Source organism: Lissotriton helveticus, chromosome 3_2, assembly GCF_964261635.1.
Source record: "Lissotriton helveticus chromosome 3_2, aLisHel1.1, whole genome shotgun sequence".
Lineage (NCBI taxonomy): Eukaryota > Metazoa > Chordata > Amphibia > Caudata > Salamandridae > Lissotriton > Lissotriton helveticus.
Window position 1 is genome coordinate 326,093,727 of NC_136062.1, and position 14,807 is coordinate 326,108,533.

At 41.3% G+C, this 14,807-nt stretch overlaps 1 protein-coding gene across 1 annotated transcript in view; it reads right to left on the minus strand.

Moving 5' to 3' along the window:
- The window catches only part of ANO3 (anoctamin 3), a 1,634,736-nt gene that overhangs the window by 848,235 nt on the left and 771,694 nt on the right, over positions 1-14,807 (minus strand). Inside the window, exon 10 of the mRNA XM_078684212.1 lies at positions 569-703. Within this exon, the coding sequence (XP_078540338.1) occupies positions 569-703 (135 nt within the window). The remainder of the gene's footprint in view (positions 1-568; positions 704-14,807) is intronic.

Here is a 14,807-nt window from a genome sequence, read left to right on the forward strand (position 1 = left end):
TGCCTGCCACAACCTATCAATGTCTCAGAGCCCATACCACACCCCAGTGGGATAGAAATGGGCACAGCAGATATCATTAGAGGCAGCAGAAATCAAGGGGATTAGGTCACAATTACCGTAATAGCTTTAACAAGAGTAGATCCATGAAATATACACTCAAGGCACATTGGTAACAATCATTTAGCAAAGAGGTGAAAATTAGGTTCTTGGTGAAGAGCCAAAGTTTGCTGAGATAATTACATATTTAAAATCTGGATTCATAACACTGAAACTTCCTTTGAGTGCCTTGATGGCATAGTTTGACTTGACTGGGTAAATAATGGCAGACCATCTTGGCTTCATAAATGCACCTCATTAGCAGAGTCATTAGCAACACAGAACCCAAGAACATTATCCTCCCCTTCAGTTTACCTCATTATACTTCCCAAACTTTAACAAAATACTTAACTTTCCCACTCCAGCTGCCTGATACCAGTCTACCTTTTTCACTTTCTACGGTATTGTGTGCAGTATTCGTATTAGACATACTTAATGAATAGATGAGCTGTAAAGAGAAAATTATTCTTACCTTACTTGGCTGTAGTCCATGGTGAATAAACCATAAAGGAAAACAAAGAGTCCAACCAGGGCTGCAGGGATCAACATTCCAGTATACCATCCCAACCAAGCAAAATATAGGCCAATCTTTTCACCGAAATATCTCCTGTGCAACACAAAAACAATAACATTTTAGTAAAACAGCAATTAGTCAATACTGATTTAGCAACACAACGATTCCTTGAAATTCTGCCATTTAATATATAATTATTATAATTTGGATTCCCCTTGTATATAATCATCTTTCAACTACTGTAAATGCATATTTTGGGGGATTTATTTTCAAATAAATAATATGCATGCAGAAATGTTTGATGTATGCCAATCAATACAACCACTTGACCTACTACCTTGGTGCCACATAGACCCGCTTTGTAATTAGATGTTGGTGGCTGCATGCTGGACGTTGCGCCTTTATTTTAGTGAAACTTAGGGGCAGATTTATGAAGGCCTTGCGCCGCAGGTGCGTCACTTTTAACATGGGACAAAGTGACGCACCGGCGGCGCAGGGCCTTCATAAATCTGCCCCTTTATGTTTGCCAATCAGGAAAGGGGATGCAAATGGCTTGGTAATATCTTAGCAGTAATTTCCTACTTGGAAAGCAAGCACGTGTTCGCAAGCCTTTTTTGGAGCGTATGTACTTTCTTTTGTATTTGTGCCCATTTCTACATTCTGTGTGAGTGCAAAACAAAAATTATAGACGCATGCTGAAATGTATTCGCTCTTACTCTAATGTGTATTTGTACTAATGCGCATAGTGTGGGCATGCATTAGCTACCTATGTTTACACTATTCTTAGAGGTCCCTTTCCCTTTTCTGGGTCCATCAGTGATTGAGCTGGATCCAGGAGCTGGGACAAGTCGAGTGAATCTTACCCTGTCTCGGGCAGTGTGTGTGGTCACGGAGACCCATGCTGCTCAGCCTGCAGGCGGTAAGAGAGAACCAGCAAATGTCCTCTTGATTCACAAAGGTAAACTTACACTTCTGAGTAACTTTACGATTGTTTACTATTCACAAAGGTATTTAAAAAGTAGCATCTTTACGACAGTTCTATCTTTTTAAATCTGTAGACTCGGCAATGGTAAAGATGCTACTGGTAAAATACCTTTGTGAATAGCAAACAATTGTAAACCTACACAAAAGTGTAAATTTACCTTAGTGAATCTTGCCCCTTGTGTGTAAGAAGTGTAGGCCTTTGTATGGCAGGTAAGGTATATCTGTCTGGTAAATAACACGCATAACCATTAATTAAGCACTTTACAATAAGTGTTTATAACTACCTCAAGAAAATCATTTTAACAACTTAAAGTTAATAATAGATTGTGAAATAAAACCTGCCAGATTCTAAACTTATAGCTTGCAAGGTACCCACAATTCTTAGATGGAGTGGATAAATCAGTGAACTATAATATCTGTATTCTACCTTCTCATATGCAGGTAATGAAATAGCTTTTGCAATTAAAAGAGTAGTTTATTGAACTAATAGAAGCATCAATATTACAGGTATAAAAAGGCCCAGAGATTCCTCCAACTGACCTGGACATTTAATCCTCAACAAAGTACATTGCAGTACAGAACACTAAATGATCCAATAATAAATAATATGGCTTCTGTGCACAATTCATAGAATGTTATATTAACCAATAATTACATAGCTTATATAAAAAGTCAATAGAACGAAAAAAATCCATACAGCTACACAGCTACCACACTATATTTTACCCAATACAAATCAGTCACTAACACAAAAGCACAGTGTGCCCAGAAACAATCACCATCTGTACTACTTTATAATGTTTCTTACCTGCGACCAGAGAATGCATAAACATCTATCCATCAAGCCCCTACAGTTAACTTTCCACAGCTATACACTGAAACGTGCACGATAACCCTCTCTTTGCAGCAGATGCCTTAATCACACTGTTAATTAGTGGGAGGGATCTTCCAGTGCACAGCTACGCATAAGAAAAAGGTGTCGAAAGTAAAGAAAGTATCACATTCTGGCCTCAGTGGCTCCACACCCAAGTAAAAAGAAATTTAAAGCACTAAAAAGCAAAGTCTTGGAGGTGATTCCAGGCTAACCTGGGAGAAGGGCACAGGGTCACAAGCAGGAGACCCAGTATAATCAGCAGGAGTTGATGATTACTAGGACCAAGAGGACAAAGATGACATGGAGGACCAGGACCATGAGGATCAATATGAGCAGGGCCAAGAGTACCAGGGCCAAGGTGAGCAGAACGAGGAAGACAAAAAGACAAAGACCATTCGACTCAAACCACCAGAAGCAATACTAGGATGACTAGGGCCAAGGGACAAGTATAAGGATGACCTAGGATCGTCTTATGGAAGTAACCCCGGGAGGCACAACAGGCGTTTGGGTCTGTTATGCGACACCCTCCCCCCCACCCCTCCGGGCACTTTGGGGTTACAGAAATGGCCTCAGACACTTGTGGGCCCCCTTCTGTAATACTGATAGCTCTGGCACATATAAAGTGCCTGAAGTATCATCAGAGGACTTTCCCTCATTTGCTTGGGGTGTGCCCCTATGCACATGAGGGAATACCTTTACCCCTGCACCCATGCTGTATTGCAGACGCGGGCGCAGAGACAAAGAAGCTGCCATGAGGCTTCCTGATGGCTGTCCTCTTAAGGGGGACAACTGGATCACATAGACCCCCCAGACATCCGTGTGCAGTCACGTACTGCGCCCGCCATCAAGGGGATCTGTAATCCCCCTTCAAAGTGCAGGCGGATTGCCGTCTGCAATGTGACACACGGAGCGGCTTCAAAGCAGCCACTCTGTTTTTCATGTAAATATGCTACCGCCATGGCAGCACAAGTATGTGGCTGTACTGGGGGCAGCACATTCATCCCAATTTCGGCGCATTTTGCTTGATTGCGCTGAGACCACCTTTTAAAAGGAGCACCGGGTGCAATCAAGGAAAATGCACTGTATGTACGAGGGCAAGTTTGACATGGGCCAAGAGAAACAGGACCATTAAACTGCAGAGCAGGGCAACCAGGACCATGAAGACACTCACCCAGGAAGTCTGGTTTCATGCAGATTAGAAATAGGAGAATCAGGAAGACAAGAGGGGCAAGAATATGATCAGCCTAGAAGTGGCAAAAATAGGGCAAGGACCAAGAGGACTTAGAATAGGAGCTGGAGCTGTATAGTCAGGAGGAACGAGAAATGGAGGGCCATAACCAGGGAACTAGGACAAGGAAAACTAGGGCCATGAGGACTCTGGACAAGGACCTGGAGGAGGACAAATACCACAAGGACCAAGGCCACAAAGGGAAGGAAATTTTTGATTTTTCACAGCCTGCTGGGCAGAAAATCTGGATTTTATTAAAGACACGGAGGCTAATATTATGCAAATTCTCCTTTATTGCCACAGCTCAGCAGTAACAATGAAGAGAACATAGAACTTGTGAACATTCTAGAAAAGGTATATAGCTCATGAACACACAGCCATCATCCTTCTTTGTCCAATGCTGCGAAATAAAGAATAAGATCAAGTAAAATTCCAACTTGAAGAGAGACGCCAAACGTAACATCTTTATCTAAATCAGGAGATGAAATTCCTTATTCTGAAAGAAGAAGCAATATAGAAGTTAAAAATATAACCCCCTGGCGGGGGGGTAAATAGTGGAGGGATAATATTAGCCTCCGTGTCTTTAATAAAATCCAGATTTTCTGCCCAGCAGGCTGTGAAAAATCTAAATTTTATGGCATGACACGGAGGCCATTATTATGCAAGTTCAAAGTGAATTGAGAACATTATCAATCACATTATTAATAGGTCTAAAATAACATTTATTAAACATAGATTCATTAGACCAATCTGCGGCTCTTAAAATATATTGGAGCCCTCCACCAAGCATAAAAGCTTTAGAAGCTGAAGCACCTCTAAAGGAGTGTGCGCCAAATATCGAAGTGTCAACACCACATTCACTCATCACTTCTTTCACCCATCTTGTGAGAGTAGGAGAGGAAACTGGTTTACAAGAAGATCTATGGGAGATTAGGAGTTGTGTCTCAGAACCTCTCAAGTTGACAGTCCTTCTTTCATATTCCTTAATACATTTAACAACACACAATCTTTCATTCTCAGGAAAGAAAGGATAGAAGATAGAAGAAGACATATTTTTAGTCCTTTTCTTAAGATAAAAACAAACTCCCTCAGGCTGAAAGGCCCTGCTCGAAACGTCTAATGCTTTAACATCTGAAGTTCGCCTGAAGGAGACTAAACAAAGCAAAACAGTAATTTTATAAGAGATACGTTTGAGGGAGAGGACATCGTTCTCTCCCCATGAAGAGATAAGATACAATATGTTTCTCACGTCCCACAAGGCTGAGTATTTAGGAGTTGGAGGGTTGAGAACACGCATGCTTCTCATAATTTTTTTGGTCAAGAGACTTTGACCAACAGAAACACCATCGACTAAGGAGTGGCCCGCAGCTATTGCTGACCTATAGACATTAACGGTTCTATAACTGAGGCCAGAAGCGAAAAGCTCTGAAAGGAAATTAACCACTTGAACTAAATTAACTGAAACGGGATCATGATGTCGTTGAAGACACCAGCGAACCCATTTGTTCCATGCCAATCGATATGCCTTCCTTGTGCCAGGAGCCCAGGATTCAGATATGAGTCGGAAAGCATTGTGCGAAAGGCCAGGGATTTGCCATTGTCACCTGAAATCTTCCAGGCCGTCATAACCAAGATGCCTTGCTCTAGGAGGGGGTGAGATTCGCCCTGAGGGCCCAGGAGAAGACGGTTGAAAGACGGAATCAGTATTGGGAAGTCTATTGTCATCTCCAAGATGAGCGGGAACCATGCTTGAGACCTCCAGAGGGGGGCTACCACTATCATACTCTGAAGGTATCTGCGAGCATGTAAGGGGAGGCGCGGGAGCATTACAAATGGCGGGAAGGCATATGGTTTTAAGTTTTGCCAATTCTGGAGGAAGGCCTCCACTCCAGATGCCTGAGGGTCCGGCCTCCGGCTGAAATAATTTGTTAACTGGGTGTTCAACCTGTCTGCAAAGAGGTCTGTCCTCATTGATCTTGAATGCTCTAAAAAATCTTTATGTTCAGTTTCCAATTGCTGGAATCCCTGAAATTTCTGGAGAACCGGTCTGCCACACCATTGTTCAAACCAGGGATGTGTTCTGCCGTGACTGACAGTCCCTTGTTCAGGCAATAGTCCCAGAAAAACGTCGCTATTTCTGTCAGACCCTTCGAATGCGGCCCTCCTAGTTTGTTCACGTATATCTTCGCAGAGACATTGTCCATGCGCAGCATTATAGAACATTTCATAGTTTCCTGTGTAAAGCTTCGAATTGCAAAGGAACCAGCTAAAAGTTCCAGACAGTTGATGTGCAGGCTCTTCTCCTCTCGTGTCCACCGCCCTCCTGTCGACAGGTTGGCGCAAGCTGCCCCCCAAACTTCTAGACTCGCGTCCGACTCTATTATCATGTCTGGGGATTCGTCGAAGATCGCTTTGCCATTCCAGGCTTCCGCAGCCACCAAGAAAGTTCTTCCCTCGACTCTACATCCAGGCTGGTCATCTGAGTATAGGATTGTGATGCCTTCAAAGTCTTCGCTTTGAGTCTCTGAAGAGCCCTGTAATGAAGAGGGCCGGGGAAGATCGCTTGAATGGTCGAAGAAAGGAACAATGCAAGATTTCTTTGTATTTATGACAAATCCCAGATATTCTAGGAGTCGGATCTGTGTGACGAGAAATGGTCGACTTGGTCTGAGCCATGATAAGGATGTCGTCCAGGTAGATTATAAGTCTCACACCGCGTTCCCTTAACCAAGCCACCACTGGGCGTAGCACTTTGGTGAAACACCAAGGGGCTGAGGACAGGCCGAAAGGGAGGCTTGAAAACTCCCAGAGTTTTCCCTCCCAGGTGAATTGTAGGAACTAGAAGTGGCAAAAATAGGGCAAGGACCAAGAGGGCTTAGAATAGGAGCTGGAGCAGTATAGTCAGGAGGAACGAGAAATGGAGGGCCATAACCAGGGAACTAGGACAAGGAAAACTAGGGCCATGAGGACTCTGGACAAGGACCTGAAGGAGGACAAATACCACAAGGACCAAGGCCACAAAGGGAAGGAAAATCAGTACCTAGGAGACCAAGAGGACAAGGCTAAGGATGATCAGGACCAGGAGGGGTAGGTGGACCTTAACTAGTAGGGACAGTTCAATAATAGGAGGAGAAGAACTAAGCAGCTGAGGAATAGGAACAGAAGCAGGAGAAACAGGAGGACTATCAGAATGATATGAAGGACGAACCGGCATAACAGGTGAATGAGGAGCAGCACCTTTATGAGGCTTAGGAGGATCAATAGAATGAAAAGCCAGAATGATCAGGAGTTGCAGAAGGATGAGAAGGATGAGGGTTGGCACTAGAAAGAACAAGACCTGCACACAGAGCATGAGAAAGACGAGGGGGAAAGCCAAAAAGAGAAGAAGAACCAGGTAGAGAAGGACCAGGAATTACAGGAAGAGGAAAAAGACACGTATAATGAAATTACATTGAGGCGGAGAAAGATAAAGATGAGGAGGAGGATGAGGATGATGGAGAGGAGCAGAAAGACCAGGAGGAGGAGGAGGGGACAAAGAAGAATGATGAGGTGAAGGAGGACCTGGAGAAAGAGAAAGTTCGTATAAAGAGATGGCCCTAGTTACAGAGACCACACCTCTTACAAACAATTATGAGTTACTCTTCTTAGGCCAAAGACACGGGTGGAGATCCCCCAATGTCCACCCACATAGAGTACTGCGTAAATTTAGCAGCTGACTAAAATTTAGGGGTGGTCATATTTCATGGAATTTTCTGAAGAGTAATTATGCAAAATGACAGCAAAATTAGGCGACATTAAGCAGAAATAAGTGAGGAGTGTAACCCTGCATTTAGCACTATTTTCATAATGCAAAGTACACCCTTGTGTCCAAAATGGTCCTGAGGATGCATTTTTCACAAAGAAAATAGCACTAAATGCAACAAAACTTGAGTAGTAACAGTCAGCAGCCCCTTTCTATCTGTTCCTGTGCTCTTGTGTAAGCATTTCTGCCCCAAATTACTTTACAATACGTGTTACAAGGTAATCAGTCAGAATATCGAATTTTTAATATCGACTTGGCAAAATATTGAGTCCAAAATATAGAATGGACATAATATCGATTTACAAGAATATAGTGGTGCAGAATATCGAAATGCAGGTAAGAAATACCGTTTTATAATAATATCGACAGTCATAATATAGTTGTTATAAATATCGTTTTTTTTTTAAATAGTTTTACGTGTCAGTATATGTTTTAAAAGTATGTATCATTTTTGTAATGTATGTTTAAATTTTTTTTAAATAATGAATTTTAATGAATTTAAGTTTTGTGTAATTTAAGTCCGTAGCGGGTTGTGGTTTTATAGGGGAATAGGGTGGGAAGTAATTTAATTATAATATATTTTCAAGAAATATTTAGAAATAATGAATTATATTTTAATTATTTTTTGCGCTATTTAATTCTGTAGTGGGTTGTGAGTTTATAGGGGAATAGGGTGGTAAGTAATTTAATTGAAATAAATTAATGATTTTATTAATTGATAATGTAATATTTAATAATTTATATTGCTAATAAAGTTAATTAATTTAATATTAATTAATTATTAATTGATTAATAGAAATTCATAATTAATTGTAATTAAGTGTGATAATTTTGTATTAATGATTAATTATTCATTTGTAAATATGTTAATTGTGTACGTTTGTTATGAGAGGGGTGGGGGTTAATAGGGGAGTAGGGTAGGAAGTAATTTAGTTTTAATGTAATTTTTTTATATTATATTTATTAAACGGTATTTTATAGTGTTCATTTTGTGAATTAATTTAGATGTTATGGTTATTAATTGTAATAAGTTAATTAATTTGTAATTAATGATGTTAATGTATTAATATTTTACAATATTGTAGGTGACATTTATGAGGGAAAATGGTGGGAGGTCAATTAATTTTGCAAAAATATTTACTTGTTAATTCATGTTAATTGTATTGCAGGAGAGGGTATACTAAATTATTCCCCTACGCTATTCAACACTTTCCCTACTGTTACACTTGGTGGAGTGGGAATATAAGAAATGATATCCAACCCTTTCCCTACTGTTGCACTCAGTGGAGTGGGAATAGTAATTTTTACCCTCCCGCTATCCAACACTTTCCCTACTGTTGCACTCACTGGAGTGGGAATAGTAATTTTTACCCTTCCGCTATCCAACACTATCCCTACTATTGCACTCACTGGAGTGGGAATAGTAATTTTTCTACCCGCTATTTAACACTTTCCCTACTGTTGCACTCAGTGGAGTGGGAATAGTAATTTTTACCCTCCCGCTATCCAACACTTTCCCTACTGTTTCACTCACTGGACTGGGAATAGTATTTTTTATTATTGGATTTTTCTGGATTTTATTTAAAGCTAATTGTCATGAAAGTACACGTTATTATGAATAATACACCGGGGGGATGAGTTAAAAAAGAATTTCATTCTGGTAGAGTGAGGAGTTCCAATTAAGAGCGTTAAAGAGATTTAGGTTCTATCAGAGTATCACCTGCTGGTTATAGTGGAGGGAGGGAACATATACAAATACAAGGGCGTGAGAGTTTCGAACCAGCCCGTTAGAATAATGAAGATACATGCTACAGCACGCTAGGAAAACGATAAAATGGTTATCGTCTTACATGGAGGTGGTCGAACGGGAATGCACTTTTAAGTTACACGACTTGTCTACATATCATGGTAAGCTCAAGGATTTAAATATGTGACCATATAGTGTTGTGATTAATTGGTATTTTTTTCTAAGGGAGTTAGGGGGTATTTCCAGGGTGTACTAGAACAGTTATTAAACAAAAGTGAATACAGAAAGATTTTTTAATGTGTTTAATACAAAAGTGTAACAACGGTAATGATTAGTGCTTCACGTGGATGATTGATAAATGCAATTTTTGATGTTAAATTGATGAAGCAAGATTTCACATATTAAGTGACTTGCTTGAATTCATGAACCTCGAATAACCTATAATAATGTAACTCAACCTGTATGTCTTACTAATTTCCCTTTTATTTTACACTTGGGGTATCGTAGTGACACTTGCCTATGTGTTTACTAATACGAATAACCCGTGTTCCTAAAAATGGCCGCCGCTTGAGGGTTTGCTTCTGCACATGCGTTAGTCACACTCACGTGACGTGACGTAGTTGCAGTTCTGGTGGGAAAATGTGCGCATGCGTACTTGCCTCTAAAATGGCTGTCCATGTCCTAACGTGGTGAAGCATGCGCAGATGCTTTCGTGTTCTCGTCTGTTGCACTAATTATAATGCCATAGTATATTTTTCAATTTAAGGAATACAAAGTAGCTATTCATGGTATATAGTGAATTCATTTATTTCTATGTTATTAATTTGTTTTCGCTTACTTTTCATGTACCGCAAAATGGGGTGTCTGAGTGAGACGTGAACCATCTTGAAAGTCCCTTCTGCGCATGTCGCGCAGCCAGAGAGAAGGCAGCCTTGAGCAGTGGAACTCAGCCAGCTGGCAGCCACAGTCAAGATGCCCTGTGAACACAACCTCTGACCCGAGGGATGGAGCTAAACTGTTCCTAACTTGCAACAAATGTTATTTTCTATTGTATTCTGTCAATTATCTCATGGGAACCCCAAAATCAATAGGCAGTTCCAGAATATGTAAATAGGGGCTTGTAGACGTAAATTGTGATTGGTGTGTTAACCTATCCTACTTGAGGACCAATCGAAATTGGGGATTCTGACACTTGCAACATTTGGGGGGTGGTACACTGACCCGAAAACAGTATAACTAGCCTAGGTTTAGCTAGAGAAATTGTCCGACTTGTCCGAATAGCTGACCTGTCACTGACCCAACGCACTCAATAGGTGACTGAATACAGACCGCTCCGGAGCACTCTGTCCGAATGTGACCATAGACTCAAAGGTTTTACTAAACCTTAAATGCTGGCGGAGCACCATGCTGGGGAGTTCGCTAACCCAATCGGGGTTCTGATTGATAGCTGCAGAGAGGGTGGAGCGCAGGCGTTGCTTCCAAACTGCGGGTGCTGGTCGTTCCTTGGTGGTCCTGTCCTGATCCTAATCTGGTTTTCCTGTCCTGTCCTGGGGTGTCCATTCTGCACCTGCTGTCCCATTGATGACTGTCCTTCCTTGGGGTATTTCCTGTCCTTGACTGATCCGTGGCCAGGGTTGGTCTTCACACCATTCTAGGTAAATATAATAGTGCTGAGAACTCTATACTGCACCTTCTATTTTTCTGTCTTTGCTTTAATAAAGACATACCTTTGCGCATAATTGATTTTCCATGCTTTTGCAACGCTACTGAATGAAGGTTCACACGTTATTGCTGTTTTCTAGCATGTCCCTATGTTACCCTTCCTTTATGCACCTTTCTCCATACTGTTCATGCTGATCGAAGTAAAGTTGCTAGAACTTAGCGTGTTCCATTTTTCCCCTACCTATAGATTGCATAGGATTTGTCAAACTTTATTCAACCGTTGTAGTGTTTCCCCGTAATAGAATTTCTAGTACGTGCATACATTTTGCCCCTTTTAGTTATCCATTCTCGAATTCCATTCCTGAATTCTGATTAGCATATTCCCTGTTCTTATCTCCCATTAGTCTCATAAATGGTTGCCCTGATTTACTTTTTGTATGGTTATGTTCTCTTTGTTATCTTGATTATCGATTGCCTTTTGGCTGTAAACCTAATGTTTTCCGAATCTGATTTCTAGATAAAACCTTTAAAACTTCCCAGTTGTCTGTGATCATTTAATGCAGAAGGATATAAAGTTGGTTTTGTATTTTGCCTGCTTTTCTTTTACAGCTAGCTCCCTGATCCATTGTGGTCATAGGTACCCGTAACGGTGGATTGGTAAGTCGGGTACACTAGAAATAAATAGGAAGGAATCAGGGTTACTGGTAGTAGAGTTGTAAGGTCACCTGATTAATGTATATGGTGAATTGAAGTTTATGGGTCCGAAACATATATAGTAAAATTGTTAGTCGGTGACCTGCGATCTCTATCAGTAATTTTCTGGTAGCAGAGGTAATGGTTAGGGACTAGTTAAAGTTAGGTAGGACTAGTTAAGCTAGATAGGGTGGATGCTGCTAAGAATTTATTGCTGCTAAAAAGGGTAAACATTTTTGTGAATTGATCACTCACATGAAATGCTTTGCTTTAAAAATTATGAAATGTTTTAAATTGTTTCTCTTACTGTTATATTGATAAATGTACTAATCCATTCGTTAGTTAAGTATTTTTATGTTTGTTTGGGAATCCACGGGGAATTGAATAGCGAGTGGTGAAGAGAATCCACTTGCTTTGAGGTCACTGATTCAAGGAAAATTGGTGCAGGTTAGGCAGAACTGGAAGCACTAATTAGGGTTTTTCCGAAATGTATGGTTTGAATAAATGATAGCAACGAGTTCGCTGGCAAAACTTCTATTGTGATATAACCTAGTAAGGGTCGCATCGGAAGGAGTAGCAGGTTCATTGGAGCTTGGGTGATAGCAAAGGGGTTCGCTGGTGAAACTTTAGACTTAGTATATATCCCGTAAAGAAGTGGATGAGTCAAAGAAGTAGCAGGTTCCCTAATGCTTGAGTGAAGGGTAGGCAGAAGAAATCTATCCGTAGTGTGTGAAAAGTAAATGGAAGTAGTTTACTTGCAGTGAAACAAATCTTTACTGTCTAGACACTTGAGTACAGTGGCGAATGTGTTTACGTTGTTAAATAACCAAAGCGCTTGCACTTTAGAGAGAAATAAAGTTTCCGTTACCTTGTGAAGGAGGGAGTCAGTTGCGGAGTTGCTCTGACGTCACTCTGTGCCGCGCTGGGATTGGTAGACGCAGCGGGTGTGTAGCGGAGCTGGAATTGTAAAGGAAGGGTGAGTGCTGAAGCGTGAGAACTGTCTTGCGAAAAGGCCGCGCACCCATTGGCCGAGGTTATTTGAATTCGTGCATTCCATTGGTCGCACGGAAAATAAAAGACGCACTTGGATTGGAAGTGATTTGTAAACAGAGTCACTCGCAGAAATTGTATGTGGCATTCGTATAGACCGCATACTAGACCTGATCCTCGATACCTAGGGTTTGAGAACGATCAGTGGAAAGGTCATAAAACCGACATTATGTACGGAAATAAGAGAAAAGTATCCCTTGTAAATAAGGTGAAGAATGATGTCATAAAGGACAAACCGATTAAAACCAGAGAAGGTGTTGTCATTCCGCCACCTAATACTCCTGCATCTTTCATGATGTTTGATAAAGGGTACCACTCTTGTGTGTGGTTGGAAAACTGGGCGGAATACACAAAGGACGACGGAATTTTGGCTTTTCCGTTAGAAGGTACATTTAATGGCAGGATTCTATTCAATTTGAGAACCCGAATGAATGATTTACATCCCAGACCTAGATTAATGCAGTAGGAAGCTTTAGAGGAATGGGAAATCGAGGCTTTTGAAAGGGATAATCCCCGAATGGATAAAGGGTTAACAAAATTTTATCTGAAATTGAAACAGGAGACCCGAGACAAAAAGATGAAACAGTGGAGACAGAATATGATTGTAGAAGGACTGTTTCCAATGATGCCAATGGGTGGTCCTCCGGCGCGGGAGAAGAAGACAGAAAAGTGCAAACATTGGGTGCCCATTGGGGAGTCGGATGATGAATTATTAGATGACATGTTTATGAGAAGTCCGCCTCCTTATAAGGAAGGACCCAGACCCTCTAGTGTAGGGGATAATTCTCGAAGACCTCCTCCCAAGGATGAGGCCAGATCTGCAAGTGTAGGAGGGGGTTGTCAAATACCTCCCTATAACGAGGGTTTGGGACCCATAGGTACGAGAGATATGTATCCAAGAATACCCGTTAGTGGGGAGGCAAGATACTCACGAGAAAGAGACTTTTGCTTTAGACCTCCCTACGAAGGTGAGGCAAGACCCTCAATTTCAGGGATTCCGTTCTCAAGACCTCCGTATGAGGAAGAACCAAGATCCCTAGGCACAGGAAGTTTGTTCCCAAAACCTAATTATGGTGAAGGACCAAGTGAGACGCATCCCACTGCCCCGAGTTATGCTCCAACTTTGACCCCGCAGGTATTACATGAAAAATCCTTAGACAGGTTATTGGAGGAAAAGGAGCGAGAGGCCCTAGCTAAACAGAGAGCCGAGATAATTCAGAAAATCTCCCAGTTAAATACAAGGTCTGAAGCATTGACAATCCCAGTAACTATTGGACCAGTGGTTCCGTTGTATGGTGAGCGACAAGGGAGTCCAAAGACTCCAGTTATAACCCCCGTTATAGCACAGCCGAGACCAGAACCCTTAATCGTAGATGACCAGACAAGTGAATGCGAGTCTGAGGTCTCGCTAATGGATCTGCCGATCAGGGAGACAGGAAAAAGGATGCAGAAAAGACATAATCCTTTCAATACGGGGGAGATTCAAATGGAATCAACTTCGGGTACTAAGAGTGTCACGTTAGTGACTCCTGAAGAAATTGAAAGATGGAGTCGCGAATTAGAAAAACAAGCTCCTCAGACGAAACCTTTAGATATCTAAAAACTGAGAGTAGAAATAGAAGAACTGATGGCAGGAAACGTAGGTTTAGATAGATTAAATACCTATTCTGAAGAAGAGCTGTTGTTTATAGTCAAGAGTCTTACCCGGAATGCCAGAGTGCTCCATGAGAAACTAACAGACACTGCAGCTAGTATGGGAATAGATATTTCAAAATCAAAACCATTGCAAAAACCGTACAGAGCAGATTTCTCAGACAAAGATTTGGAAAACCTGAATGTGTCAGGGAAAAAGGCACAGGTCAAAGAATTATTGACAGTATTGCAAAATATGTAGAAAGATGGAAAGCCAGATGGGCCAAGAAGAAAGATGAGGCTAGATCCAAACAGACGACTCCTGAGTTCGTTCTAAAGGAAACTGACAAACCAGAGCAGTTATACCCTATGCGCGAAGTGCCAGGTGGAAAATATGTGCACGTTCCGTGGTCCAGACAGGATATTGTGTCCTTTACGAATGACTTTCCAAAATTACGAGAGAAGCCTGTGTACTGGTACAGGCAGGTGGAAAGGTTTGTAAAGGTGCAAAAATGCCTATGGAAA